The 26969-nt window shown below is 40.7% G+C and overlaps 1 protein-coding gene across 4 annotated transcripts in view; it reads right to left on the bottom strand.

Moving 5' to 3' along the window:
* The window catches only part of ENTREP2 (endosomal transmembrane epsin interactor 2), a 403126-nt gene that overhangs the window by 233645 nt on the left and 142512 nt on the right, over nt 1–26969 (bottom strand). For all 4 annotated transcript variants that reach the window (XM_054042570.1, XM_054042569.1, XM_054042571.1 and 1 more), the window contains exon 2: nt 23133–23189. In XM_054042570.1, coding sequence (XP_053898545.1) covers nt 23133–23189 — 57 coding nt within the window. The remainder of the gene's footprint in view (nt 1–23132; nt 23190–26969) is intronic.

Raw genomic sequence — 26969 nt, 5'->3', positions numbered from 1 at the left:
GCAAAACTGTAAGTAGGCCTTATTTTCGGAGGATGTCTTATTTTCGGGGAAACAGGGTAACATAGGATCAGCAAAATCCATCATATAATTGAGCATATTTGCAAAAAAAAATCTGCATGGAACATCTGCAAATGATTACCAACATAAACTATTATGCAACAAAACTGACATTCAGCAACAACATTTGCACATAACTGTCAATGACTTGCTTTCAAGTTCCTAATTTTGTTGAAGTTAACAGCCAATAATTACATTATTTTTATTCCTCCTCCTATAAAACCTTTACTAACACTGAATTAGACAAACGACATGAGGACCACCTCACAGATCTGAATCTTGATAAAAGTCTCACCTTCATGTTGACATCTCCAATACATATTTTCAGAGAAGACTTCAAAAATGAAGACAATTGCAGCAAAATGGTAAATCAAAATAAACACATAGCCTGTTTTTATTTGCATTTACATAACTTGTTACAATAAGGAAAACACACAAATAATACTGATGCTGTAAAAGTAACATAATAGAATCATAGGACTGGAAGGGACCTTGAGAGGTCATCCAGTCCAGTCCCCTGCACTCATGGCAGGACTAAGAATTATCTAGACCATCCCTGACAGGTGTTTGTCTAATTTGCTCTTAAAAATCTCCAATGATTAAGATTCCACAACCTCCCTAGGCAATTTATTCCAGCTTAACCACCCAGACAGTTAGGACTTTTTCCTAATGTCCAACCTAAACCTCCCTTGCTGCAATTTAAGCCCATTGCTTCTTCTCCTATCCTCAGAGGTTAAGAAAAACAATTTTTCTCCCTCCTCCTTGTAACAACGTACCTGAAAACTGTTATGTCCCCCCTCAGTCTTCTCTTTTCCAGACTAAACAAGCTCCAGTTAAGGCCTAATCAGCATAGAGTAGAGCGGAAGAATTACTTCTCGTGTCTTGCTTACAACACTCCTGTTAATACATCCCAGAATGATGTTCCCTTTTTTTGCAACAGTGTTACACTGTTGACTCATATTTAACTTGTGGTCCACTATAACCCCCAGATCCCTTTCCGTAGTACTCCTTCCTAGGCATTGATCACTTGATGATAATCTATCTGTTCATTCCCTTTGGGGCACCTGCCATTGGCCACTGTCAGAGGACAGGATACTGGGCTTTATGGACCTTTGGTCTGACCCAGTATGGCCGTTATGTTCTTATGTATTCATTTCCCATTTTGTATGTGTGCAACTGATTGTTCCTTCCTAAGTGGAATACTTTGCATTGTCCTTATTGAATTTCATCCTATTTACCTCAGACCATTTCTCCAGTTTGTCCAGATCATTTTGAATGTTAATCCTATCCTCCAAAGCACTTGCTGCCCCTCCCACTTGGTATCATCCACAAACTTTATAAGTGTTCCCTGCATGCCATTATCTAAATCACTGATGAAGATATGAACAGAACCGGATCCAGAACTGATCCCTGCTGGATTGTTATGTCCTTCCAGCATGACTGTGAACCACTGATTACTCTCTGGGAACGGTTTTCCAACCAGTTTTGCACTCACATTATAGTAGCTCCATCTAGGTTGCATTTCCCTAGTTTGTGTATGAGAAGGTCATGCGATACAGTATCAAAAGCTTTACTAAAGTCAAGATATACCACGTCAACCGCTTCCCCCCATCCACAAGGCTTGTTATCCTGTCAAAGAATGCTATCAGGTTGGTTTGACACTTTTTGTTTTTGACAAATCCATGCTGACTGTTACTTATCACCTTATTATCTTCTAGATGTTTGCAAACTGATTGCTTAATTACTTGCTCCATTATCTTTCCCAGTACAGAAGTTAAGCTGACTGGTCTGTAATTCACTGGGCTGTACTTATTTCCCTTTTTATAGGTTGGTACTATATTTGCCCTTTTCCAGTCTTCTGGAATCTCTCCCGTCTTCCATGACTTTCCAAAGATAATCGCTAATGGCCTAGATATCTCCTCAGTCAGCTCCTTGAGTATTCTAGGATGCATTTTATCAGGCTCTGGTAACTTGAAGACATCTAATTTGTCTAAGTAATTTTTAACGTGTTCTTTCCCTATTTTAGCCTCTTCTGAACCTACCTCATTTTCACTGGTATTCACTGTTAGATGTCCAATCACCAACCATCTTGGTGAAAACCGAAACAAAGAAGTCATTAAGCACCTCTGCCATTTCCAAATTTTCTGTTATTGTTCCTACCCCTCCCCATTGAGTATCGGGCCTACCCTGTCCTTGGTCTTCCTCTTGCTTCTAATGTATTTGTAGAATGTTCTCTTGTTACCCTTTATGTCTCTAGCTAGTTTGATTTCATTTTGTGCCTTGGTCTTTCTAATTTTGTCCCTACATACTTATGTTATTTGTTTATATTCATCCTTTGTAATTTGACCTAGTTTCCACTTTTTGTAGGACCCTTTTTTGATTTTTAGATAATTGAAAATCTCCTGGTTAAGTCATCATATTATTTAAAACTCTGTTAAAACTTCCTTGAACACTCTGAAAAAGTTTTAACAATTCACTGTGTTTTAAAATAGTTCGGTTTACTCAGGATACATTTTCTATATGCTCTATTCCTTCCTTTTTTTGCTATCAAGGACATATACATGAGAACAGAATCCAGATTCACATTCTCAGCTTCACATAATATCCACTGGGTGTAGTTATGGGGTGTGATAGGAGAATGTTGTGGTGCAAAGCCATGTTCAGCTTCCCATTCCTCTAGTCTGTTTCTCATCTGCACAGTCCGTAATATTTTTTAGAGCACTCTCAAGGCTGTGCTAAATTACACCAGGTCCTGTTGTGACAGCCAGGGAGCACTGGAATGCAGGGACACGCCACAGAGGGATACCTCCACGAGTCACACCCACCCAGGTTTAAGTCTGCTTTGAGCCAGGAGATAGATAAAAAGCAGATGTTACAGATCCAAAATCAGCCATTTGTTTTTAAAAGTTCATCTGTTCTGCTACTGATTCCCCACTTGAGATCATAACCTCAGAATATGACATCATGGTTCGCTGTGGAAATTATTATAGTGACAGGAACAAAGGATTAATGCTTTAACTGAGGAATAAGCAAAAGCAGCAGATTAATTTTTTGGTAATGAACGTCCTATTTTAATGCAATCCTCCTAAACAATAAAGAACCAATCAATCAAGAGAGAGGTTCTTGACAGAACTGTTCCTACATAAGTTGCTTTTTCAAGTTTTCCCTTGAAGCATCTAAGGTTTCCTATGTTTTTTAATTATGAGAGCCAATAGGGAAAGTACTGAACATTATGGGGAAATTATGAAGTCAGAATGAATCTGGCAGATGTAGTATAGAAAAGACTAAATCTGAACCCTGAAAACTAACCACTAGACACATGCTATTACTCAGAATGCACTGGCTATCACAAAATTTTTAAAAGGTGAATTAATCTGTAATGAGAAATCAGTTGAGATAATAAGCAATACAGGAGGAAAAAAATACCTCAAGTGTTGTGTTCAGAAATATTGTTCTTCCTCGACTTTTTCCTGTAGTTCGTACTTGCAAAGAGTAACATGGATAGCTGATAACCCAAAACTCTGAAAAAGCAATGATTCTTGTGTAGCAACAAAACAAGTCTAATGTAATACACATGAAAATAAAAATTATGTACAGTAAGGCATTGCGGTTTGGGAGTCTGATAATGAGCTGGAAGATGGGAACATCTACATTGTAATGATGACTTTGGTGCTGATTGACTGTTACCTTGGGCAAGTAACCTAAAGTTTATGGGCCAAGTTCTAGCCTGATTCTCATCCTGTGCAACTCTGCTGATGTCAGCCAGGTTAGTACCAGTGTAACTGAGAAAAAAATCTAGCCCCTATTTCTCAGTTTCCCTCTCTGTAAAATGGAGTTAATGAAACTTATCTACCTACCTAAAAGAGGTACCTGAAGAAGAGATCTGTAAACTTGAAAGCTTGTCTCTCTCACCAACAGAAGTTGGTCCAATAAAAGATATTACCTCACCTACTTTGCGTCTCTGATATCTTCGGACCAACATGGCTATAACAACACAGCATATAATGGGGGTGTTATCGTTTTTAATGTTTATAAAGCATTATGGCAATGTAAAGTATCATAATATTGAGAGATGCATCTTCCCCCCCATACTCAAAATTAAACTTAGCTTCCCAATGTAAGCACTGAGTTGTCATTCTCTGGGAGCTAATGGTGATATCTGAACCTATTTATGATTCTGTTACATAATGATAGCTTTTTTTAGAAAGTGTTTATTTGTAAAACACTACTGAATATATATTACACATCTCAGGATAGGGAACTGTGGAATTTATTGTAGTGCACAAATATTCTTGGTGTCGAGTAAGGTTTAAAGCAGACAATACATGCCATTATCTCTTTATTTTATGGCTTACACCCTTAGACTGGTTATTGCTTATACCCTACGACCCGGCCTCTTAGCTGATCGAGCTATCAGCAGTGTTTCCAGTTTATTCAACATACTCATTTTGTTTGCTGAAAACAACAAGATTTCCTAGAAAGAACCCCGAATGTCTTAAAAAAGTGATGTGACTACAATACTGAGCAAAACAGAGTTCATATATTCAAAGTTTGGCATTATACAACAGAAGTGTCTATGCCAGTTTGTAATACACAGCCAGTTCTCAAAACTTTATAGATAATAGTTTGCTTGTATTGTGCAAACTGATTTAATATTTGATCTTATAAACTTGGTTCTTGTCCTCAGATGAACAAATCTATAATAAAACAAGGTATGTGCCAAATGTAGGAAAAAAGAATAAGAAACTGATTAACAAAATGACTGAAGTCATGGTTTTCTGTAGTATCTTCCTTTCAATGCCAGCTCTTTTAACACATCAAGACAAACAACAAATGTACATTTTCTAGCTTGGTACCAATGAACCTAGTTGATGATGATGATATCACAAGGCAGAAAGGGAATGACACAAAATTACTGCCAATATACTTAAATATTTGCATACTAGCAATTCCCAGGCAATATAATTCATTAGCATGTCAGTTGTTCTTTGTACTATGAGGCAGTAGAGTTATCAGGCATTAATGTCAGCAATGAAAAAAATAACAAGGCAGACACACTATGCCTTGGAAAATAATCAATAAGCATTGGTTATTTCACAACATAATCATTCAGTGCCAGCATTTTTTTTCAGTAACGGGTTATTATACAATAAGTGCAAACACAGAAATATGGAACAGAACCAGTTTGATACATGAGCATCAACCTTGCATCTTGCAAACAAACTTTTCCACCTAGAATTTATTTTAAAAAGATGAGTTGTTTAAAAAAACTAGTGATTCTATTTAAATATTTCCTTCCTTTTGCAAGATTTTTAATTTCATAGGGAATACTGAACAACTGCCCAGAGATGACCTGTGCCAGCCAATAGTGAAGTGGGAGGGGAGGCTGAGTGAGGGCAGCTGGCTTCAGTAGTGTTACTGAGCATGCTCAGTCCATGTGAGCATACTCAGGATAAGCCAAGCAGCAAATCTAGAGGGGCAAGTGACCCCCCTTCTCCCCCTCCTCTCCCCCCCCCCCGTGTCATCTCTGCAACTGCCAAATCAGATATTTCACTGGAATGGTTTTCCTGGACATTCTGAAGACTGATTTTTGGGTCATCCCACTATTTGGGGAATGAACAAGCCAAGTCTCATAAAAATTGACTGATGTACCTAGCAAGACCTTGTGAACACCACTGATAACCCTCTTAAGCTCAGTGAAAAGGATAACTTACAGTAGCTTAGATGCTGACTGTTTTGGACTATTATACTGGCCTTAAGCTAAGTTGGACCCTCATGGTTATACATACAAAGAGTCAATTCAGAGAGTTACTTTGTTTTCTATGATTTGTTAATATTTGTAATAAATACATGGGGAGTAAACTTTACACTGCTTGATGTGATCTAGGTACCAGTCACATACTGCTATATTTCCTTACTGAATGTAACACTGTTTGGAGAGGTTTCTTTTTCTTTCAAAGTAGCTGTGAATAGATAAGACTATTATCTGGCTATGCTGAAAGAATGACAGCATGGCTCCAGGGGCATGGAGAAGGGTGAGCTCGAGAAAACGGGGGGGGGGGGCTGTTAAACAACCCCCCCCCGGCCCCAGAGATGGGAAAGGGCAGGCAAATTACACAGAAAGGGGACAGTGGAAAGAAGAGGAACTAGCATCACCCTGTCCCAGGTACTTCCACCCACAGGCAGGTGGGAAGCTGCAATCGGGGAGGATGAATTTGCAAGCAAAGGCTAGTCAGTGTCTGAAACAATCAACATGCATTGGGTGGGGGGCGGGAAGAGGAGTGAAGCAAGGGCATTTAACTCTTTCATGTACTAGCCGTGCTGCAAGTGGATGTATGAGGCTGCAATTCTTTATGGCTCAGGTTGCTGCTCAGGTGTCTGTACCTTTGCTGGAAAGGGGACAAGCAGAGGCAGCAGCTGCAGCGCAGGGCAGTCCCAATGGTATGCATCCGAAGAAGTGGGCTGTAGTCCACGAAAGCTTATGCTCTAATAAATTTGTTAGTCTCTAAGGTGCCACAAGTACTCCTGTTCTTTTTTCAAAGGCTGGAAGGGGACCCAAGGCAGACAGTAGTGCAGCAAGGGAAAAGGGGGGCTCACAAGTACAGGGGGCTGCTAATACCCAGGGTGCTGTGTTTAATAACCCAGGGCAGCCTCATGGACTGAGGAAGGGAAATGACCAAAGGGAAGCGTCCATGCATGCAGGTGGGCAGGCTGTGTGCATCAATGGGGTAGTCAGTAGAGCTGTGCAGCAAATGGTCAGTGAAGTTGTTTCTGAGGTTTTCTCCACAGCATTACAGCGCTTCCAAAGGGCACAAGGTCACCCATAACCAGGATGTTCTCTTCCACCGAGCACAAGGGATGGCGGTAATGCTGATCCCAGGGATGAGTGTGATCTGAACCACACAGAGGTTGGGGGCATGGGTGGCAGAGATGGTATTTGGCTTTCCAGCCTGGCAAGAAGTGGCAGTTGCAGGGGCCACTGCCAGGTGCAGGGACTGTGCTCAACCAGTCACTCAGTGACTTCACCTGAGGGGGACAGGAGTCAGCCTATAAAATACTCTGGGCCCAGGAATGGGAGGGCCAGAAGCCGCACCTTCAGTGGGGGCATGGATGGTATTACACAGCTGCTGCAAGCTAATTTGCATTTACTACAGCAGTTTCAGGCAGCTAGATGTGCGGGGTCTGCATGGGGTCACAGGGCAGGTCCAGCATGGGCTCAAGTTTGGGCAGCAGGACGGGGCAGGCGCCCGGCAAGGGTAGCTAAGCCCATGTTGGGAATGAAGCCCCTGGGCACATGGGGACTCATTGGCCATCAGGGCATGTAACCTCATGGGACAGAGTAGAGACTCCCAGGGGTGTCTATGAGGGAGCAGGGCTCTGCGGACCTCTCTCCATGCAGTCCTAAGTATGGTTATGCCAGGGTGGCTGACCCAATGGGAGTTCACCTACTCAGTACAACTAAATATAAAATCCTGAGAGGCGAATACATGGATATATTATCCCTAGTGCACAGGGAGGTGTTAACAGACAGTAAACATGGGCAAGGCAACCAAAATAGCCTAGAACATGAGAAAATTGGGAGGCTGCCTTCCTCATATATGAGGCATTATAGTACAGGCCTACCCACAGAGGAGCCCTGCCTTACTTAAGCATATGGATATAATTAGGCAGTCACACAATATGTTTGGGGGCATGTCCTGGTTTAATTATAATTAGCAGTTTTAATTAAGGGCAGCAACATAAACTGGGATAACGTGGCATCACATACTGTGGCTACAGTGGATCATACCAAGGGTACCAGGGGTTTGTTCATACTGCAACAAGCTCAGGAGGGGCCCCAGGCACGTAATAGTATTTGCTGGGCATTTAGTGATGGTGGTTGTTTTCGCAACCCCTGCAGATACAGGCATGTTTGCGAGATGACTTATATTTCGAATTGTATTTCGACAAGGCTATGCCCATGGGTTGTTCAGTATCTTGTGCAGCTTTTCAGAAATTAAGTACAATGTTGCACTGGGCAGTGGTGCGGTCAGCGGGACTAAACCAAGTAGTGCATTATTTGTATAATTATTTTTTTTTTGTTCGCCTGGGGCACCTGAACTTTGCTTTCAGGGTTGTTGCCCCCTTTTGTGCCTGGCAGGCAGCAGCACCGGCTGGCATAGCCAAGCCACACCATTACATACCAGTCACTAGACATATGAAGGAACACGTGAGGGTGTGGAAAAGTGTTCTGAGTCGATTTAATGGGGTATCATTGTGGAGGGAACAATGGTTATTACAAATGGTTAAAAATCCACTCAGATGCGGCGGGGGGTGCAAGTTTTGGGGTGTTTTATCAGGGCAAATGGTGTACACAAAATGGCCCGCCACCTGGACACACAATGGGGTTGATTGATGAACATGATCTTGGAATTTTTTCCCATTTTAGTTGCGGTGGTCATTTGGGGATCGGAGCTGACTAATATAAGGGTGTGCTTTTAGTGAGACAACATAGTGGTACAGGTTATCAATCGCCAAACTTCCAGATTGCACAGGGTTATGAAGTTGGTAAGGGTGTTTGTACTACAATGCTTAACCTTCAACATCTGTTTTTCTTCCAAGCACGTGCTAGGCATGGATAATGGCATCCTCTACACAACAGCACTTCTCAAGAGCTGTAATCTCACAGTTTAATCAGGGCCCAGCTGGCCCTATAAAGGCTTGAGCCAGGAGCTCAAGCAGACAGACTCTCTCTCTAGGCTTTAGAGAGGGAGGGACCTGGAGTGGAGCAGGGCTGGGGGAAGGCCAAGGGAACTGGAACAGGTTTCCGACCTGGAAACCCCCCAGGCTGCGGCCTAATGGAAGGCCAGTTAGGTACTGGGGTTGCAGGGGGCAGCCCACGGGTAGGCAGAGGCAGCAGGTCCGAACCCCCCTTGCCTGTGATGAGTGGCTGATACTGCAGTCTGCCCCAGGGATTGGGGCTAGATGGTGACTGGCAGTAGCCTTACACTGAGGCGAGGTGGGGTTAGTGGGTGGGGGTTCCCCTGGGAGGGGAGACCCAGAGTGTGTGGGTATTGCCAGGGGGCAGCACCCAGAGAAAGGGGCACCGGGGTCCAGGGAGGAACACGGGGGCCAGTGACAAGGTGGTTCACCGGCCTGCAGAGGGCGCCCCGGGCTGGAAATCGAGCTAATTCCCTGAGACCAGCAGGAGGCGCCGCAAGGGTGAGTCCGACCCTTACAAGGTGGAGTACTCAGGTTGATGGAAGAGCGTTCTCCAGCTGACTTATTGTGTCTTCACCAGACCCGCTAAATCAATGCCACTGCATCGATTGCAGCAGCGCCTATTTAGCACGTAGTGAAGACAAGCTCTCAGAAAAGTCTTAGTGCCACACGAGTGAGTGCAACACCAGTGTGAACATAGCAGTTTGAATGTTATCTCACAATGTGGCTGCTCTGACTCCAGAGAAGTAACTCAAGATAACGCAGCATTAAGGCAAACCCCAAGACATGTCAATGTTGTCCTGAACATCAGTCTGAGGAAGTCATTCCAAAAGTGACATGCAGCATTCCCTTTCCTCATGGGAACAAAACTACACAGCATATTCTACTGACAACATACCATTCAGATGCAACTATAATAAAACTACATTTTGTCCTCACTCAGAATATTGTGCTCTGTTTCAAAAATACATAGCATGTCAGAAAGTCTCTGAATAAGGCTATATACATGCCAGGGTTCTGAAGACCTTATGAAACACTTCAACTTCACTCTTATGGTTAACATTGTCATCAGAACACCTTCATGTATCTGTAACATTGCTCAGAACTGTGTAATATGCCCTCTTTCTGAGCAAACAAGGGTAGGCAAACTTTTTTACTCTAGTTTTGAATCCATTTTACCCAACATGGGCTCTTATACCATCCTCATCACCACAGTATGAGTGTCTTTAAGTGCATTAAGCAATGTGACTAACTTCTGCCATGTGTGGTTCATTCTTTCCTCTGGGGAAAAATTGTGTGCACAATGTAGTGTTTTGTTTGGATAGGATTTTTTAAAATTATATGTACATATTGCTACGTATCTACAATGAGTTAAGGTAAAGCCAAAGAAATATCTTGCCCTTGAAGGAGAAGATGGTTACATTTCAAATGGTTCTTAGTTTTGTCTCTTGCACAAATAAGCTATACTCGTGAGGTAGGCTGCTCTGTCATGCCCACGTAGCAGAGCTGTCTACCATGGTCCCAGTGCGCACCTCCGAGCTTTAAATGACCTTTTTGATATCTTGTGGCCCAGGTGAAGATAAAGATCAAGACTTTGAATTTGACTTTATATTCTACAAAAAGCCAGTGTAGAAAATGGAGGACAGGTATGATCTGATCAAGTCAAGCATTACAGGATTCTGAACCTTCTTAGGAGACTGTGAAAAAGGAGCAAAATTACTACAAAAATTGCAGTAAAAATAGAGGATATATTATTACATGATATATCTTATATGCTGACCACCCACTTCCATTCCTTTACTGTTTATCATTTGTTCATTCATCATTTATCAGCTTCATTCTTTTTAATTTGGCATTTGTCAGCTTTTTCCATTCATTTTTATTCACCAATTGTTCAGTTATTGTTTGTCAGACTTTTCTAGGTATTCTGATGTGCCAGCACTGTTTGTTTATCATTTGTTAGCCAAATCTGTCTTTTCCTGTACTCCATCCACTCATCTGTCAGCTTTCCCCCACCTCCCACCCCCCTTTTTTTTCAGTATGTTGACTGCCTCATAGATATTCATTAGCTTCAATAATTTGCTTCAGTTTGGCCTTATTTTGGCCTCATTTGTTTACTGTCATTCTCCTTTGATATGTGTCAGCTTTTGTGGTTCATTGCTGCCAGCTGCAAACCCATTTGTCTGTCTCCATTTGTTTACATATACAGGACCATCTACAGTCTGTTTTACTTTCTTGTGCTATTCTGATGGATCAAGACTTAGTAAGGGATGCTATTGGCACCTCAACAATGGCTATCATTCGTTCACCAGCCTAAATTGGAAGCATCTCCATTAAAATCAATGGAGTTGCTCAAATACACACTGCTGTAAAAGAACAGACACTGGCCCATAATCTATGTATACCTAGAAAATTATACAAATGATAAAGATGTATTTTACTTTAGCCAATATTTTCCTCCAGAAGATGTTTTCCTGACCAGAAGACTGAAAGGCAGCAGAACTGCGGGCTCCACTGTCCGTGCCACTGAACAGATTTTTTTGGTGCATGTCAAGGGAAAGATGGAGAATATAGTTTTGGATACACAAGGGTCAGGATCTGGTTAACAGTAAATTATAGCTGGCATTCATTACAGTGGGGATGCCCACATTTTCAGAAACCCAGGGTTGTACTGGCAGTTTACTAGGATCTTGAGAGCCACTCCTAAATTATCTTACAAAAAATATTATAAAAATAAATTAGTCATATATGTGGATGTAGATTTTCCTTGCTAGATGAGCAGATATTGCTTATTAGAGTACAATACCAAAAAAAAAAAAAACATAGCCGATCAATTTTTTCCTCACTTTGCAGTTACTGTGAGAGGGAAGCCATGGTCTGTGTTATAAGACACTGTCCTGCACTTGGCCCTAAGCACTTTAAACAATTCTGCATTATAACTGGTTGATCTATGATCGTAAATTAGTCAAAGATACGTCAGCTATGCCTTTTAATCAATAATAAAGAAATCTGAGTTACGAAAAGGAAAAGCAAAAACTCAAAGCCTCTCATCCAAATATTTTTTGTTGGTAACAGTAAAAGATGTGCTCAAAAATAATTTTGGAGGTTTAGTCTCAATTAATATAACTCAGCATGCAGTGTATACTATTAATTTGTATTCCTGGTAATATATTTAACATTAATTGTGTTACAGACAGTTACATATGTACTTTTTCAGCAGTAATTTTTTCTGGTGCTGTGTCTTTATTATAGTAATTGCACCCCCCCCCCTTTTTTTTTTAATCGAATAGGTTCTGAATTTAATGAATCTTTGGGTTAAACTTTGTTTAGATTCCAGCTATCTTATATTTTTATATACACATACACACACTAACTTCCTTATTCTGTCCTCAGGTCGATATAGTGTGTTAGTAAGGAACATATGTATGAATGATTTTTCCTTACTAACATATATGCATGTATGTATTAATGATTTTTCCTAACTAACACACTATGTAGACCTGAGGACAGAACAAGGAAGTTAGTAAAGAAAGAAAAATATTTTGCAGGTAAAGAAAATAAACTTCTTAGTTGCAATACAATTTAAAAAAAATCTTCCACATAACATGTCAGATTCATCCCATGTGTAACTCTATTTACAATGATGATGCTAAAACAGGGCTGAATTTGGACCAAGATCTTTGGCTTATCTAGAATCATAGAAAAAAATTAATAGAAGTAACTTAGTACAGTACTGGAATTATACCACTCTAATAGTAATGTTGATTAATAAAAATTCTTTTTAACATTACACAATTTATGTAATTAAAGAGTACCTATTAATCTGGGTAAATATAATTTAATTTAATAATCTGAATCCTGCAGTAGATATGAATGTATCCAATAGACCATAATGGAGTTATAAATTTCGTATACTCACACTTGACGAGATTAAAATATGCTATACTTTAAATGAATATTTCCAACCATTCCCAGCCAGGCAAAAGTTATCCACATTATTTGTAGTGCCTATGGTATTTATCTTTAAAAATACACATCTGCCAAAATATTTTCATGCTTCATTAATTCTATAGTAAAAATATCAATCCATACACTTTTACAAGAAAGAAGATACAATGATGGCAATGGCAGATGAACAGCCAGTATCAATGTCTACAAACATTTTGTTTTACCCACAAAGAAGGCTGTAGATTCTTATACGTATAAAGAGGGGAAAATGTTATTATCAAAGACAGCTTATGAAATGTGATCTTGAAGTCCCAAAAGCTTTTGTACTCAGTGTGTAGTAATATTTATAAACATAATGCTACAAGATAAGCTGTCCCCAAAGGCTTTTTAGAATGTTGTAGAATTGATGCAAATAAATCAGTAATTGCATTGCCTAATTGAACTCCATTTTTAAATGCACCTTATTCTAGTATAAATGTTGGGACTCACTTTTGGATGCATCATAAAATGCCAAACTATTGAATACAATCTGTAAAATGAATAAATGTACTGTACAATGATTGTGGTGTTGACATTAAGGGCCAAAAAGCAGGTCTACTCTGCGGTTGCCAAAAATTTGGTACAACCTATTATGTCCAAAATGAAAGGAGTACAAACTATTAGAAGCCGGGAGTGCTTTTAGGAACACTGATATTCACCATGGTTTCTACATGTGTGGGGCAAGACAGTTCTATAAATCAACATTCTTATTTGCTTCTGGTTTTGTCTGGGTCCTGACAGTTTCTTTTTTATCTTTGAGTTTCTATCTGCATATTTTAATAAGTGCTCTTTTATGTCAGTTTTCCATTTATGGCTATTTTTCTTACCGACATTTAATAAGACTGGTGACAAAGTAGAAATAGTACACTGAGTTAATAAGCAGGATTTTAGTTTTCACTTTTTATAAAATACTCAAACTATTTTACTAGTACAAGAGAATCCTACAGAAGACCTCAAATACCTTGAGCATTTTACATATTTCATACCGCGTCAGTGTTTAAAGAACGAAGACCCTAGTTTTAATATGATCAACTAAGAGATGTATGTTCACTTAGATGAAGGTCATGATCTTGAGTATAATGAGCCCCCAAAGTAGATGTATAATGAATTTTCTGAATAAATTTTGAGCACTAATACACTTACATTAAATTGTATTAACCTTTTACTTGCACAGATTTTTGCTAACATCATAAAGTTACATTTGATTCTATTTCTGAGATTTTGAAAGAAAAGCCTACAGACCTTTTAGAATTCATGTCAAAGGTTATTATAATTCATATAGTTTGCAACTACTGCCTATAGAGAGAAGGTACTATTGGTACATGAAGTTAAAAGCTCTTACAGATGAACTATGAAAATAGCTGCTACATAGATGGGACTGGCATCCATAGTGCTATTCCATGGGGAAGGGAGTAACAGGAATAAAATAGAACAGAATAGAACATATCTGAAACAATTCATAATTAGATACTCTATTGTAGACATTTCTCAGTGGCTTAGATAAGTTTTCTCAGCAGTTCTAATGAAAATAAGATAAAGTACAGAAAATATGGTTTTTAATTAGCTTCTTAGATTGTACTCTGATCAACATGGCACTAATGAGAACAAAACAGGAAAATGCGGATGAAACTTTGAAAAGGTCCTTGATATTCTTCTTTGATTGCACTATGCCCAGAATATATTGTACTCAGCAGAGGATCAGAGTGAAAAATAATGGACTCAGTGCTCAGTCTAAGGAGAACAAAAAGAAAAAGAAAAAAAACAGCCAATCTAACTTTTCATTCTGTTGAATGGAAATCCATTTCAGTAACTGTAAGTTACATGCAACACATACTGATATGTAGTTTGTAATGACAGATATAAAAGAACTTATTCACCTTGTGCGGTAACAATGGTTCTTTGAGATGTGTTCCCCTCTGGGCGCTCAACTGTAGGTGTATCTGTGCCCTGTGCCTCTGATCAGAGATCTTTGGTAGCAGTGTCCATTTGGCCCATACATTCATTCTTTCTGCTCGAGACTAATTAACACTACATGGGTGAACCACCCTCAGTTCCCTCTCTGTCACAGAGTCACTAACAAGAACTCCGAAGTAGAGGGGAGAAGTGTGGGTTGTGGTGCACCAACAGGAATACACATCTCGAAGAATCGTCATTACTGCACAAGGTGAGTAACTTCCTCTTCTTATTCAAGTAGTATCCCTATAGGTTCTCCACTATAGGTCACTCCCGAGCAGTATCACCAATGGAGGGTTGGGGCTTCAGAGTCGAGTCTGTTAAGGATGAAAATACAGCGGAGACAACGATGGCATCAGAAGAGGAGTCTCTTGTTCTGCATAGTGTTCTGCAAAAGTATGAGCAGATGCCCAGGTTGCTGCCCTACAGATTTCTGGACTGAGAACGTCTTTAATGAAGGTGACTGAGGTAGAAACCGACTTTGTGGAATGTGTATGGATTCCAGGTGGAGGTAATTTACAAGCATGATAGCAGTAGTTAATATGATTCAAGGCACATTTAGAGTCTCTGAGCAGATATTGCTGTGCCTTTTGATCTTTCTGCAATTGATAGGAAGTGCTTGGGAGATTTCCTAAAGGCCTTCATCCTATCCAAATACAAGGCCAAGGCTCCCCTGACATCAAGTCTATGTAGTATAGCCTCCCTGTTATCACGGTGAGGCTTTGGGTAAAACGTGGGAAGATGAATGAGTTGGTTCATGTAAAAAGACAAAGTCACCTGGGGAATGAATTTTGGGTGTGGTTTGAGAGTGACCTTATCTTTAAAGTAAATCATGAAATGGGGTGTGTGCACCATTAATGCTGCTATTTCCCCTATTCTCCTTGCCAAAGTGATAGCTACTAAGATTGCTGTCTTCACTGATCAAGAGAACACATGGCCATAGGTTCAAAAGATGGTCTAGCTAGACTCCTTAGAACTAGATTCAGGTCCCACATTGATTTGGGGTGTCTGGATTGAGGGAAGAGGTACCCTGTGCCCTTGAGGAATCCTTGTTGCTGGATGAGTAAAGACTGAATAACCCTCTATGTGCTGGTGGAAGGCCGTTGTGGTCACAAGATGTATTCTGAGTGAGCTGAGGGATAGCCATGCCCTCTTGGGGCCTAGTATGTAGCCTAGCATGATGGGGTGGGAGGAGAATACTGAGGCAATTTGTATAGAAGTATATCAAGACTGGAATCTTTTCCATTTTTGTAGGGAAGTGCAGTGGGTAGCTGATTTTCTACTGTGCAATAACACTTCCTGTACCTTCTGGGAGCAGTAGCTCTCTATGTGTTGGAAACATTAAGGAGCCAAGATTTGAGCTGAAGGATCCATAGGCTGGGATGGAGAGTTAATCTGCCCTTCAGTGAGAGGAGGTGAGAAGTGAATTGAAGAGGGATTGGTGGACATGTTGCTAGCTGTGTCAGGTATGGGTACCACATCTGGGAGCAATCAGTATAACTCTCACTTTTCCCCTCTTTACTTTTATAAGGACCTTCAGCATCAGAGGGAATGGGGGAAATATGTTTAGAAGGCCCTTTTCCCATGGGAGAAAGAGAGCATCCCCAACAAGTGTTTTCCTAGGCTGGTTCTGGAGCAATAGAGGGCATTTCCTGTTCAGGTAAATGGTAAATAAATCTATCATTAGGGTCCCCCAGTGATCAAATATGTGGGGGAGTACTGCTGGATGCACGTCCCATTTGTGGTCATGTGAAAACTTGCGGCTGAGAGTGTCCACTATTATATTCTGTACTCCCGGTAGTAGGCAGCTGATAAAAGAACAGTGTGGCAAATGCACTAACTCCAGAGTTTCACCACTTCCATGCATAGGGAGGATGATCTGACACCCCCTAAAACATGCACACTATGTTGTCTATCATGACTCTTATGTGAGAGCCTCTGATCAGTAGAGGAAAATGAACCCAAGCATTTCTGACTGCTTTTGGTTTCAAGAGGTTGATGTGGAGGGACGACTCCATGGGGGACCATTTGCCCTGAACCTTGTGATTGTTCAGATAGGTTCCCTAGCCTATTAGGGATGTACCCTGGCTAGAACCAATGTTTGGGGGGTTGTGTGAATGGGACCCCTGCACAGATGTTCATAAGGCCTTTCCACCAGTCCAGGTAGTCTTTGACCCTGAAGGGCATTGACAGAAGTTTGTCTGGTCTATCTCTGTTTGGTACATAGACAGACCTGAGCCATGCCTGCAGGCACCTCATGTGTAGTCTGGTATGAGATATCACAAACATATATGCCCTATGTGCCAGAGAAACTGGGGCAATGTCTGGCTGGTGTATGTAGGCTGGTCTGAACTGTCTCTATGAGAGTGAACAGAATATGAAACCTGTGTCGTGGAAGCAGTGCCCTCACTTGTATTGAGTCGACATAGGCACCTATGAACTCCAAGCATTGCACTGGAGGCAGGTCGATTTCAGGCACTGATTTGTACACCCAAATGCATGAAGACTTATATAGTCCTTTGGGTGTCCCAAAGAGCATCTTCGAAGGAGAGGGCTCTGAGAAGACAGTCATCCAATTAAGGGTAAATCGCAATTCCCAGGGTACATAGGTAAGCTGCTACTACAGAGAGGATCTTGGAGAATACTCTGGGTATAGATGAGAATCCAAAGGGAAGTACTCTGTGCCGGTAATGGTCCTGACCAAAGGTAAACCTGAAGAATCGTCTGTGGGATGGCTGGGTCGATATATGACAGTAGGCATCTGGAAGGTCAAGGGCAGAGAACCAATCTCCCTGTTCTAGAGATGGGATAATAGCTGCTAGTGTGACCCTCTTGAACATTTGTGTCTTCACACATTTGTTCAGCGCTCTTACATCTAGTATGGATCTCCACCGTCCTTTTTTCTTGTGAATCAGGAAATATTGAGAATAGAAGCCTTTGCCTTGGAGATGTACAGGAAGGGGTTCTAAAAATCGCAGGCATAGCAAGTGATCTGTTTCCTGTCTTAGTAGTTTCGTCCCTGAAGAGGGACAGGGAGGAGGATTGGAGAGAAGGGAGGTGAAGTGGATAGAATACCCGTTGCAGATAATCTCCAAGACCTATCTGTCAAAAACCACTTTCTTCCAATTCTGGAGGAAAAGAGCAAGGCAACATCCAAAGGAATGTGAAAGGTCTGTAAGTTGCAGCTGATGTTGCGAGGAGTGTCTCGGGCCCTTGACCAATGCATCAAAACTGATGTTTCGAAGTAGAGGGTTGGGATTCAGAGGCTGATGGTTTATGCCTCTGAATCTTAGGCCTCTTTCACTTCAGTTCATAGTAGTGTTGCAGTGGTGGGTACTAGGCTAGTCGGGATCTATGGGATGATGGAGGACTAGATTTCCTTTTCTGTCCCAATGTGTAGATCCAGAGGGAGAGTCGTGTGGCCCTAGAGTCCTTGTGGGTATGGAGTGATGCACTGGTCTTATCCACAAACAGTTTGAAGCCCTTGAAAGGGAGGGTCCTTGACCATCATCTGCACCTCCTTTGGCCATCCCAAGAGATGTGGCCATGATACCTGACAAATCACTTCCACCATTGACACCGTACGGGTTGGAGTATCCAAAGCATCCAGTGCGGTCTGGAGCACCACTAACTGTCCCTCATGTATGCTAGTCTGAAACTGTTCTCGTTGAGTTTCTGACAGATGGTCAATAAACATATGGAGTTTGCTGTGGTTCATGTGATCTTATTTTGTCATTAAGGCCTGGTAATTTATAATTCGGAATCGCAAAGTTGCCGAGGAATATAACTTTTGGCCAAATAAAGCTAATCTTTTCCGATTTCTATCATAATGGATGACCTTAGCATGATGTTGTCGGCCACGTGAGTTCACCATGTCCACAACAATAGAGTTGTGTGGTGGATGTGAGAAGAGGAATTCTGAATCCTTGGAAGGCACATAAGTACTTTTTATTGTCCCTTTTCCATGTTGATGTGATAGAGGCTGGTGTTTGCCAAATGATCTTAGCAGGATCCAGGAGCACCTCGTTAACTGGGAGGTCTGTTATGGATGAGGAGGATATGCGCAATATATCCAGCAACCTGTAGATCTTAATCTCCTCAAGGTGAATTTGTAGTGTGTCTCCCACACTTTTTGTGAGTTCCTGGAACAATTTAAAAGAGGAAGTTACTCACCTTCTGCAGTAACGATGGTTCTTCGAGATGTGTGTCCCTTTGGGTGCTCCACTGTAGGTATATGTGTGCCTCATGGCCTCTAGTTATTGTCCATTATGGATGGTGGTGAAGGCATTTCCGCCTAATCTGGGGAAGAAGAGGAGATGTTGGTTGATGGGGTAGCCATCTCTTCTAGGCTGGCATCTTGTTCCTCAAATGTTTCCTCTTAAGGTTCTGGGTCTTTAGACATAGAGGCTGTAGGAGACACTCACGGTAGGAAGCAATAGATGCCTGCGAAGTTAAGTGCCTGTATGCCACCCATAGATCCCAGTATGGCCACTAGGGTGGGAGGAAGGGCATAGGTGGCAGTATCCACAGGTGGTCATACCTACAGGGCTGAGGCTCAAACTGATGGTAAGACTGGGAAGGCCCTCACTGGTGCAGAGCATGGTGTAAAGGTAGTGAAAGGACATCATCTTGGTCACTACCCGTAGAGCCCTGTGTGGATACAAATTTATATCCACAGATATAAACTGATATCCGCAGAACCGCAGGGCTCTCCCAGGAACTGCAGTGCTGAAAGGAGCAGAACATGGGGCTGCCACTCCAAGGGGTCAGCGCCCCACGCTGGCAGTTCCTCTGGTGTGGCTGTACTGCCCCCAGCCCCGCCCACCGGCAGCTGTCCCTGGTCACGCTCTTGTGTTCAAGCGGCACACACACCCCCAGACAGGAGATGCAGAGAGCTGCATGGAAGGGATGGGGCCAGGGTTGGGGGTGGGGCTGCGGGCGGTACAACCACACCGAAGGAGCTGCCGGCGCAAGGCGCTGGCTCCTGGTAGCGGCAGCCCCATATTCTGCTCCTTTTACCACTGCAGACCGTGGATAATGATTTATATCCACAGATGCCAGGGATGATTCCAGGGATCGAGACATGTTCGGTACTGAGGTCCTGGTACAACGCAACAGGGATTCTGGAGTCCTGCTGACCATGAGATCCTTGGAAAATCAGAACTTCTGTGGTACTGTGGTGATCGGTACCTTCAGGATTGGTACCAAGGAGATCAACGGTGATCTTCCCCAAGACGGTTGGTCTGCTGCAGACTGTTTGGAGACCATCAATACTGATAGTTTAGATGCTATTACCACTTTTGCAGAGATGGTACGGTCTGCGTTCTTAACTTTGACAGGTGGTGCCACTGCTTCTCAACCTGCACCTATAGGGTCTTTAGGCTTATAGGCAGTACCTGCACCGAATAACCCATGTTTTGTCCTGTGGGTACTGAAGTGACTGATTGTGCCAGGGACCTCCTTTGGCTTAGTTTGAGGACTTGCAGCCCTCTTCTTGGAGACCTTACAAAGGGAGGCCTAGGATTTCCTCCTCACCTGATAATCCTTAGAAGTCGAAGGCTTTGAGGACAGTATGCATTGCAGAGAAGATTCAGGGCTGGGTCCTAGGGTTGGACCCTTCCATAAGGAGTAGTTTCAGTTTTAACTCCTGTTTTTTTTTCGGGATCTAGCCTTCAACTGTTGTCAGAAGGTATACTTCTTTGGAATATGAGCCTCTCTGAGGCACCAGATACAGTAGGAGTGTCCATATGTTACCTGTATTGCCTCCCTGCAGGAGAGGCACCTGTTAAACCTGGGGGAGTCAGGTATGTCTGGGAGAGCTGCGGGGGGTGCGATAAAGATTTTTGTTTGTTTGTTTTGATTTCTTTTAAACAAGGGAAAAAACTAATGGAAACCCTATAAAACTGAAAAACATTGAACAGAAACTGTAAGAGTCGCTAACAAAACTGAATGTTAAGGTAAGAGAAAGCAGACTGCTATTAGCCCTCTCTGGTCAAGGGCAGTTGAGAAGGAACTGAGGGTGGTTCACGCATGCAGCGTTAATTAGCCTCAAGGCAGAAAAGGAGAGAAGCACATGTGCAGGCCTAACAACATTGCTACCAAAGAACTCCAATCACAGGTGCAGGGTACAGACACACCTAAAGTGGAGCACCACTAGAAGAAGAAGCTAAATTAACAAAGTATTCCTATGCATCCGATGCATCCGAAGAAGTGGGCTGTAGTCCACGAAAGCTTATGCTCTAATAAATTTGTTAGTCTCTAAGGTGCCACAAGTACTCCTGTTCTTCTTTTTGCGGATACAGACTAACACGGCTGTTACTCTGAAACCTGAAAGTATTCCTATATATCTTCACTGATTATGCATACAAAAATATGAAATTAAGATTTAAACCATGTTCTACATGTACTAGCAGTGCTAATTACATAGTAATAAGATAATAAATACCCCCTACATAATCACAGTAATTACACACAAATAATGTATGCAAAATTTGGAAAATCTGATTTTGACAGGTTTAAAGAATTTAACTATATATTGAAAGACAGCAACAAAGTGGCTAAAATAATAGAGAGTTATTTTGGTGCAACACAGATGTCTGGTTTCTACTGCTGCTCAAATTTAGGAAGAGTTAACACAAACAGCAAAATCATTCAATTCAGTAATATCAACACCATCTCAATCCTTTGCAAGCATAAGGAAAAAGTAATAAAATAATCTGACATAGCAACAAATCACAGGTCTGCTAATGGCTATATTACTGTCAATAAAACGTTTTTTTCCTTTGCTGTCACAAACAAACAGAACCCCCAACACAGCTCCTTTGTTTCAAGTGCTCGGATTTCAATACAATATTCACATTATATGATATGTTAGGAATTTTTTAATGTACAACACAGAACTAGGAGTACATTTGGTTTCTGTCTAAAGTGTTGTAGCCCAAAGTCAAATATATTCAAGGTTTTGCTTTAATTTGCTCTTGACAAATAAATCCTTTTTTCCTAAGTGAATGTCCCTAAGTATATCCAATTAATGGACAGGCTCCATATAACATTTCGGTTTCTCTTTTTGTTGAGAGAATATCTATATTCTATTCATTCATACTCAACTGTCTGCTTGACAAGCTGAAACATGATACATTATTCAGATGAGGCTACTATCCATTTTGGATTAAAGTGAGGACTACTAAATGTTTTTTAAACTCATCAGCAAACTCGGCTTGCTGAATTATTATCCAAAGGATGAAAAATGAATACTACTCAATATTGGTTGGGTAGATCCTGATCAACCATGAGAAAGCTTGCTTCATTGGTTTCCTGTACAATGCTTTAACACGATAACAAATACAAATCCTACATAATGTTCATCAGTTAAATGAAAATAAATTTCCAAAAAGAATATGTTCAAAACACTTATTTTCTTTAGTTAATAACACCAGCTTTTATGAATAATGCATAATCGGGGAGAGGTATGCAACATGGTCCTTTTTACTAAAGTCTATGATTCTGTAGTAAATGTGTTAAAGATGAAAACAATCCCACATCTCTTTATTGGTTCTTTAATTAATATATTTAATGAGAACCAGTTGGGGACATTAACTAAACCAAACCAATAAAATAGCTGAAAGGTATCTTTTTAGTATGCCTTCTTCTACAAGAATTTGTAATATCCAAATGGTGGGGAAATAGCTTGAAAGTTACAAGTTCATTAATGTTCTGATTGTAAAAATTTCTCTGTGCGCCCAATGTTATTTATTCTACACAGAAATCACAATTTCTGAGGATACCACACGAGACCTGTGTGAAATGTTTAAATTGTAAAGTAATTGACACCTACCTGGGCTCAAGTTAAATTGGAAATTAAATTTCACTAAAACTTTGAGCAAATCTAAATTGGGTTTTTGGTTTGCATTGAATTGTGAAATATGCAGCTTGCCTGATGTAAAAAAAAACCTGGCAATGGTTTTGACTCAGTTTTACTTTGAGATTTGAGCTAAACTGGACTCCAAACTCAAAGTGAAAACTCAGTGGGTTCAAACCCACAAACAAAGCCACTGAAGATGTTTACACAAACGCCTAAGGGGAAAAGCGATGAGATGTACACAATTTTTAAGTACGTTAGTTTCAAAATGTTGAACATCCATTGCAGGTCAAGGACTATAACAGCGTTTAAAAGAGAACTGGATAAATTCATGGTGGTTAAGTCCATTAATGACTATTAGGAATAGTGTCCCTAGCCTCTGTTTGTCAGAGGATGGAGATGGATGGCAGGAGAGAGATCACTTGATCATTGCCTGTTGGTCCACTCCTTCTGGGGCACCTGGCATTGGCCACTGTCGGTAGACAGGATACTGGGCTAGATGGACCTTTGGTCTGACCCGGTATGGCCGTTCTTAAGTTCTTATGCCTGACATGACAAAGAAAGCAATATCACTTACCACAAGTGAGAGAGGCCTTTTCCATGAGACAACGCCAATCAGTCCTGACAACAGCACCTGAAATCAAGTGAAAAGAGTCAGCAAAGAGTCACAGATTTTATACTAACACCTAAAAAAAGTAACAGTATCTTTTAAGAAAGAACAATACTCAAACAAACTATAAGACAAGTAATTGGCTTCCAAAAGTGTTGGGACTGGAAAGTAAATACTGCAAGATAGGCTATTGAAACAAATAATGTAGGCCATACTTATAGGATGGGGGACTCTACCCTGGGAACCAATGACTCTGAAAAATATTTGGGGTTCATAGTGGATAATCAGCTGAAGGTGAGCTCCCAGGGGGACGCTGTGGCCAAAGGAACTAATGCGATCTTAGGATGCATAGACAGGGGAATCTCGAGTAGGAGGTTATTTTATCTCTGTATTTGGCACTGGTGTGACTGCTGCTGGAATACTGTGTCCAGTTCTGGTGCTAACAATTCAAGAAGGATGTTGATAAATTGGAGAGGGTTCAGAGAAGAGCCATGAGAATGATTAAAGGATTAGAAAACATTTCTTACAACGACAGACTCAAAGAGCTCAATTTATTTAGCTTAGCAAACAGAAGATTAAGGGCTGATTTGATTACAGTTTCTATTTAGGGAACAAATATTTAATAATGGGCTCTTCAATTTCGCAGCGAAAGGTTTAACACAATCCAGTGGCTGGAAGTTAAAGCTAGACAAATTCAGAAATAAGAGGTAATTTTTTTTTTATACCAGTGAGAGTAATTAACCTTTGGAACAATCTGTCAAGGGTAATGGTGGATTTGCCATCACTGACAATTTTGAAATCAATATTGAATGTTTTCTAAAAGATACACTCTAGGAATTATTTTGGTGGAAGTTCTATGGCCTGTGTTGTACAGGAGGTCAGACTAGATGATCATAATAGTCCCTTTTGGCCTTAGAATCTATGAATTTTCATTCTATTTCCAACATGGATGAAAAAACATGGTACTGTAAATATCACAACCCCTCTCTTCCCCCTCCCCCACCCCCCGGATTCTACAGAGATTTCAGTCTGATTTCCAGATCGAAATGGTTCTATAAGTTCAGAATAAGTCTCAGAACCATTTTCACTGTTCACTAGTAAGTCACACCACCTGATGTGCTGTATGGTTTATTTTAATTAATATTTTCTGTAACAACATGAACTGAAAGAAAACTTTCAGAGAGATTTCTTTGCACTATCAGAATGGTTATGCATAGTCCTCCATTGCAAGTTAATAGATAAACAGAAGGTGAAAATTAGCACAAACATATTGTAATAATAAAACCTAATTTTTCCTACCATTTATTTGCTATGTGCATTAGTGCCAGACAAAAACGTCTAGCTCTGCAATATAAAATGTCTAATAGCTCATAATGTGTAGACATACCACTTCAAATACACACACTCACACCCCTTGTCTTAATGTGCAATATTATGCCATTACTTATTTGTAATCATGAAAGACTTTTGTTGCGACAGGAAAAAATGTGGTCTACAGGATACCTTCTAAATTATTCAGGTGATTGACAGATCTTAGGCAGTGATATGACAGATGAGTGACCATCTAAGGGTTATGCAGGGACCCTTTATCACATAACTGAGACACATGTTTTATAGAGCATATCATCAGAATTTGGAAATACTCATATGGGCCAAATTTTACAGCCCTTACTTCAGCAAAACTGAATCACTGAGAGTTTTACTCAAATATGGACTGCCTAGTTTCCAAGTAAAAGTCTGGTACCCCGTCCAAGATCCACCCATACAAACCAAACTGGGCTCTGAGAGTTAAGCATGTTCTTTCCTTCTCACACAAAATCTATAGCAATAAAAATGGTGAAGGCTAAATTATACTCTCATTTACAATGGTGTAATCCCTTTATGGCAGGGGGAAGAAGGACACAGAAAGAGGTCACTATCTCCCTAGGAACAGCATAGCAGCAGCAGGCATGGAGAGAGCAGGCACAGAATGCTCTATGCTCTGCCCTCTCACCTGTACTAAGACCATCTAGACAGTGGAGCTGCTACAGTGCACAAAGGCCCAGTGACTTCTAGCTCCTCCACAATAACCATATGAGAGCTGCCTCAGGACCATTCTCCCATGGATGGAAAATCCCCCAGGAGCCTCAAAATGGGACATCTTACACAGCTGGAGCACCCTGTTGATATAGAGCAATGACAAAGTGTAATATTCAGTAATTCACTGACACTATCAAAATTAATCTGCTTTGGACTCTTTAGGATTATTTGCACTATACTTTATAACTTCTGCCATGTAAAAGGAAGGTGAGGATTAAATAAAAAAAATTGGCCAAGGGGAGAGGGAGAGATGAAAGAAGAGAGAGAGTGTATGTATGTGTACATGAGAGAGAGATATTAGGTTCAAATTAAATAACAGTTAAAAACCAAACAGGAACAGGTAGAAAAAGACAAGGGACTAATCAAAAAGTAATGCATACTGATAGATAAAGAATATGTGGTATAAGGATGATGATTTCACATGAGTTTGAAACAGCTGCATTACTCACTAGTCATACCTTACCATCATGCATATGTATATACTACATATTACAAAAACCCAAAAAATAAAACCCCAAAAGTAGTTAAAATTGTTTTAAAGTATTGTATTGGGACTAGCTCTCCATATCCCTCAGGCTTCAGAGACAGGTGAGACTTACCATGAATTCAACTGTATAAGGCTAAGAGCTAGAAAACAATATAATTAAAGACTATCAGAATGCATACACACTAGGAGGCAGCATGGGTAACCTACATTTGGCATTTCCTAACTTTTGAGAGGTTGACCTTGTGAACTAAGTGTCCTTTTAAACTTTTTTTAAAAATGTAATTATATATAATAATGGGTGAAATCCTGACCTCACTGAAGTCAATGGCAAAACTTCCATTGACTTCAATGGGGTTAGGATTTCACTCTATTAATTTCTCCAAACAAACAAAAAACCAACCAAACTAACTAAAAACAATTAAGATTGCTCAAATGCACACACGCAACCAGGCAACCCCCCTCCCTCCCCAAAAAAGACTAAAACAAAGAGGCGAAACAACAACTCCTCCTCTAAGTTAAAGTTTCATCCAACAGTGCAACCTCCAACAGTGATTTCTTCCTCTCCACATTACATCCTCATTTACATCCACTTCTCCCAACACATAAGACTCCTCCCTGTTACTCCACATAGAACTTTGGGGGTAAAATCCTTGAGACCTGGACTGAATTGACTAATTCCAGTGGTGTCCTGTGGATACAGTATTCTCCCTGTCAGGCATCTGAGGAAGAAGTGGTTTGAGAGATATAAGTAGCCATACTCAGAGTTATTAACATTGGTTAATTTTGTTATATTACATGGGATATTCAATATATATTAGTGGATAGTAATTTCGTATTGCATTTTTCAATTATCGTAAAGCATATAGAGCTAAAGATAGGCATATCAAGAAACCTAAATAAATTAAAGTTTATTTTGAGCCAAATTCTACCTTCAGACATGCAAATACAGCAACACTTAGTCAATGGGAACTGAATGCTTATATATGAAAACCAAATTTGGTCCAGAAATTTAGGTTTAAAACTTATAATAAACACATAACAATTTAATACAACTTGCTCATCCTATCTGTAATTATAACCCAATTTTTATATCAACAAGCACCAAATAAGCCACTACTATAAATGTCTGGCTAGCTGGACTTGCTATTTAACAAATAATGCTGCAGAATTATGACATGAAAAATATTTGTATCTGCTCTATGAGTTCATTGAAGTCAGGTGTTTTTTACACTACAAAA

This window comes from Malaclemys terrapin, chromosome 10 (assembly GCF_027887155.1).
Source record: "Malaclemys terrapin pileata isolate rMalTer1 chromosome 10, rMalTer1.hap1, whole genome shotgun sequence".
Lineage (NCBI taxonomy): Eukaryota > Metazoa > Chordata > Testudines > Emydidae > Malaclemys > Malaclemys terrapin.
The sequence above is the reverse complement of the archived record's forward strand: the minus strand, read 5'-3'. Positions and strand labels throughout refer to the sequence as shown.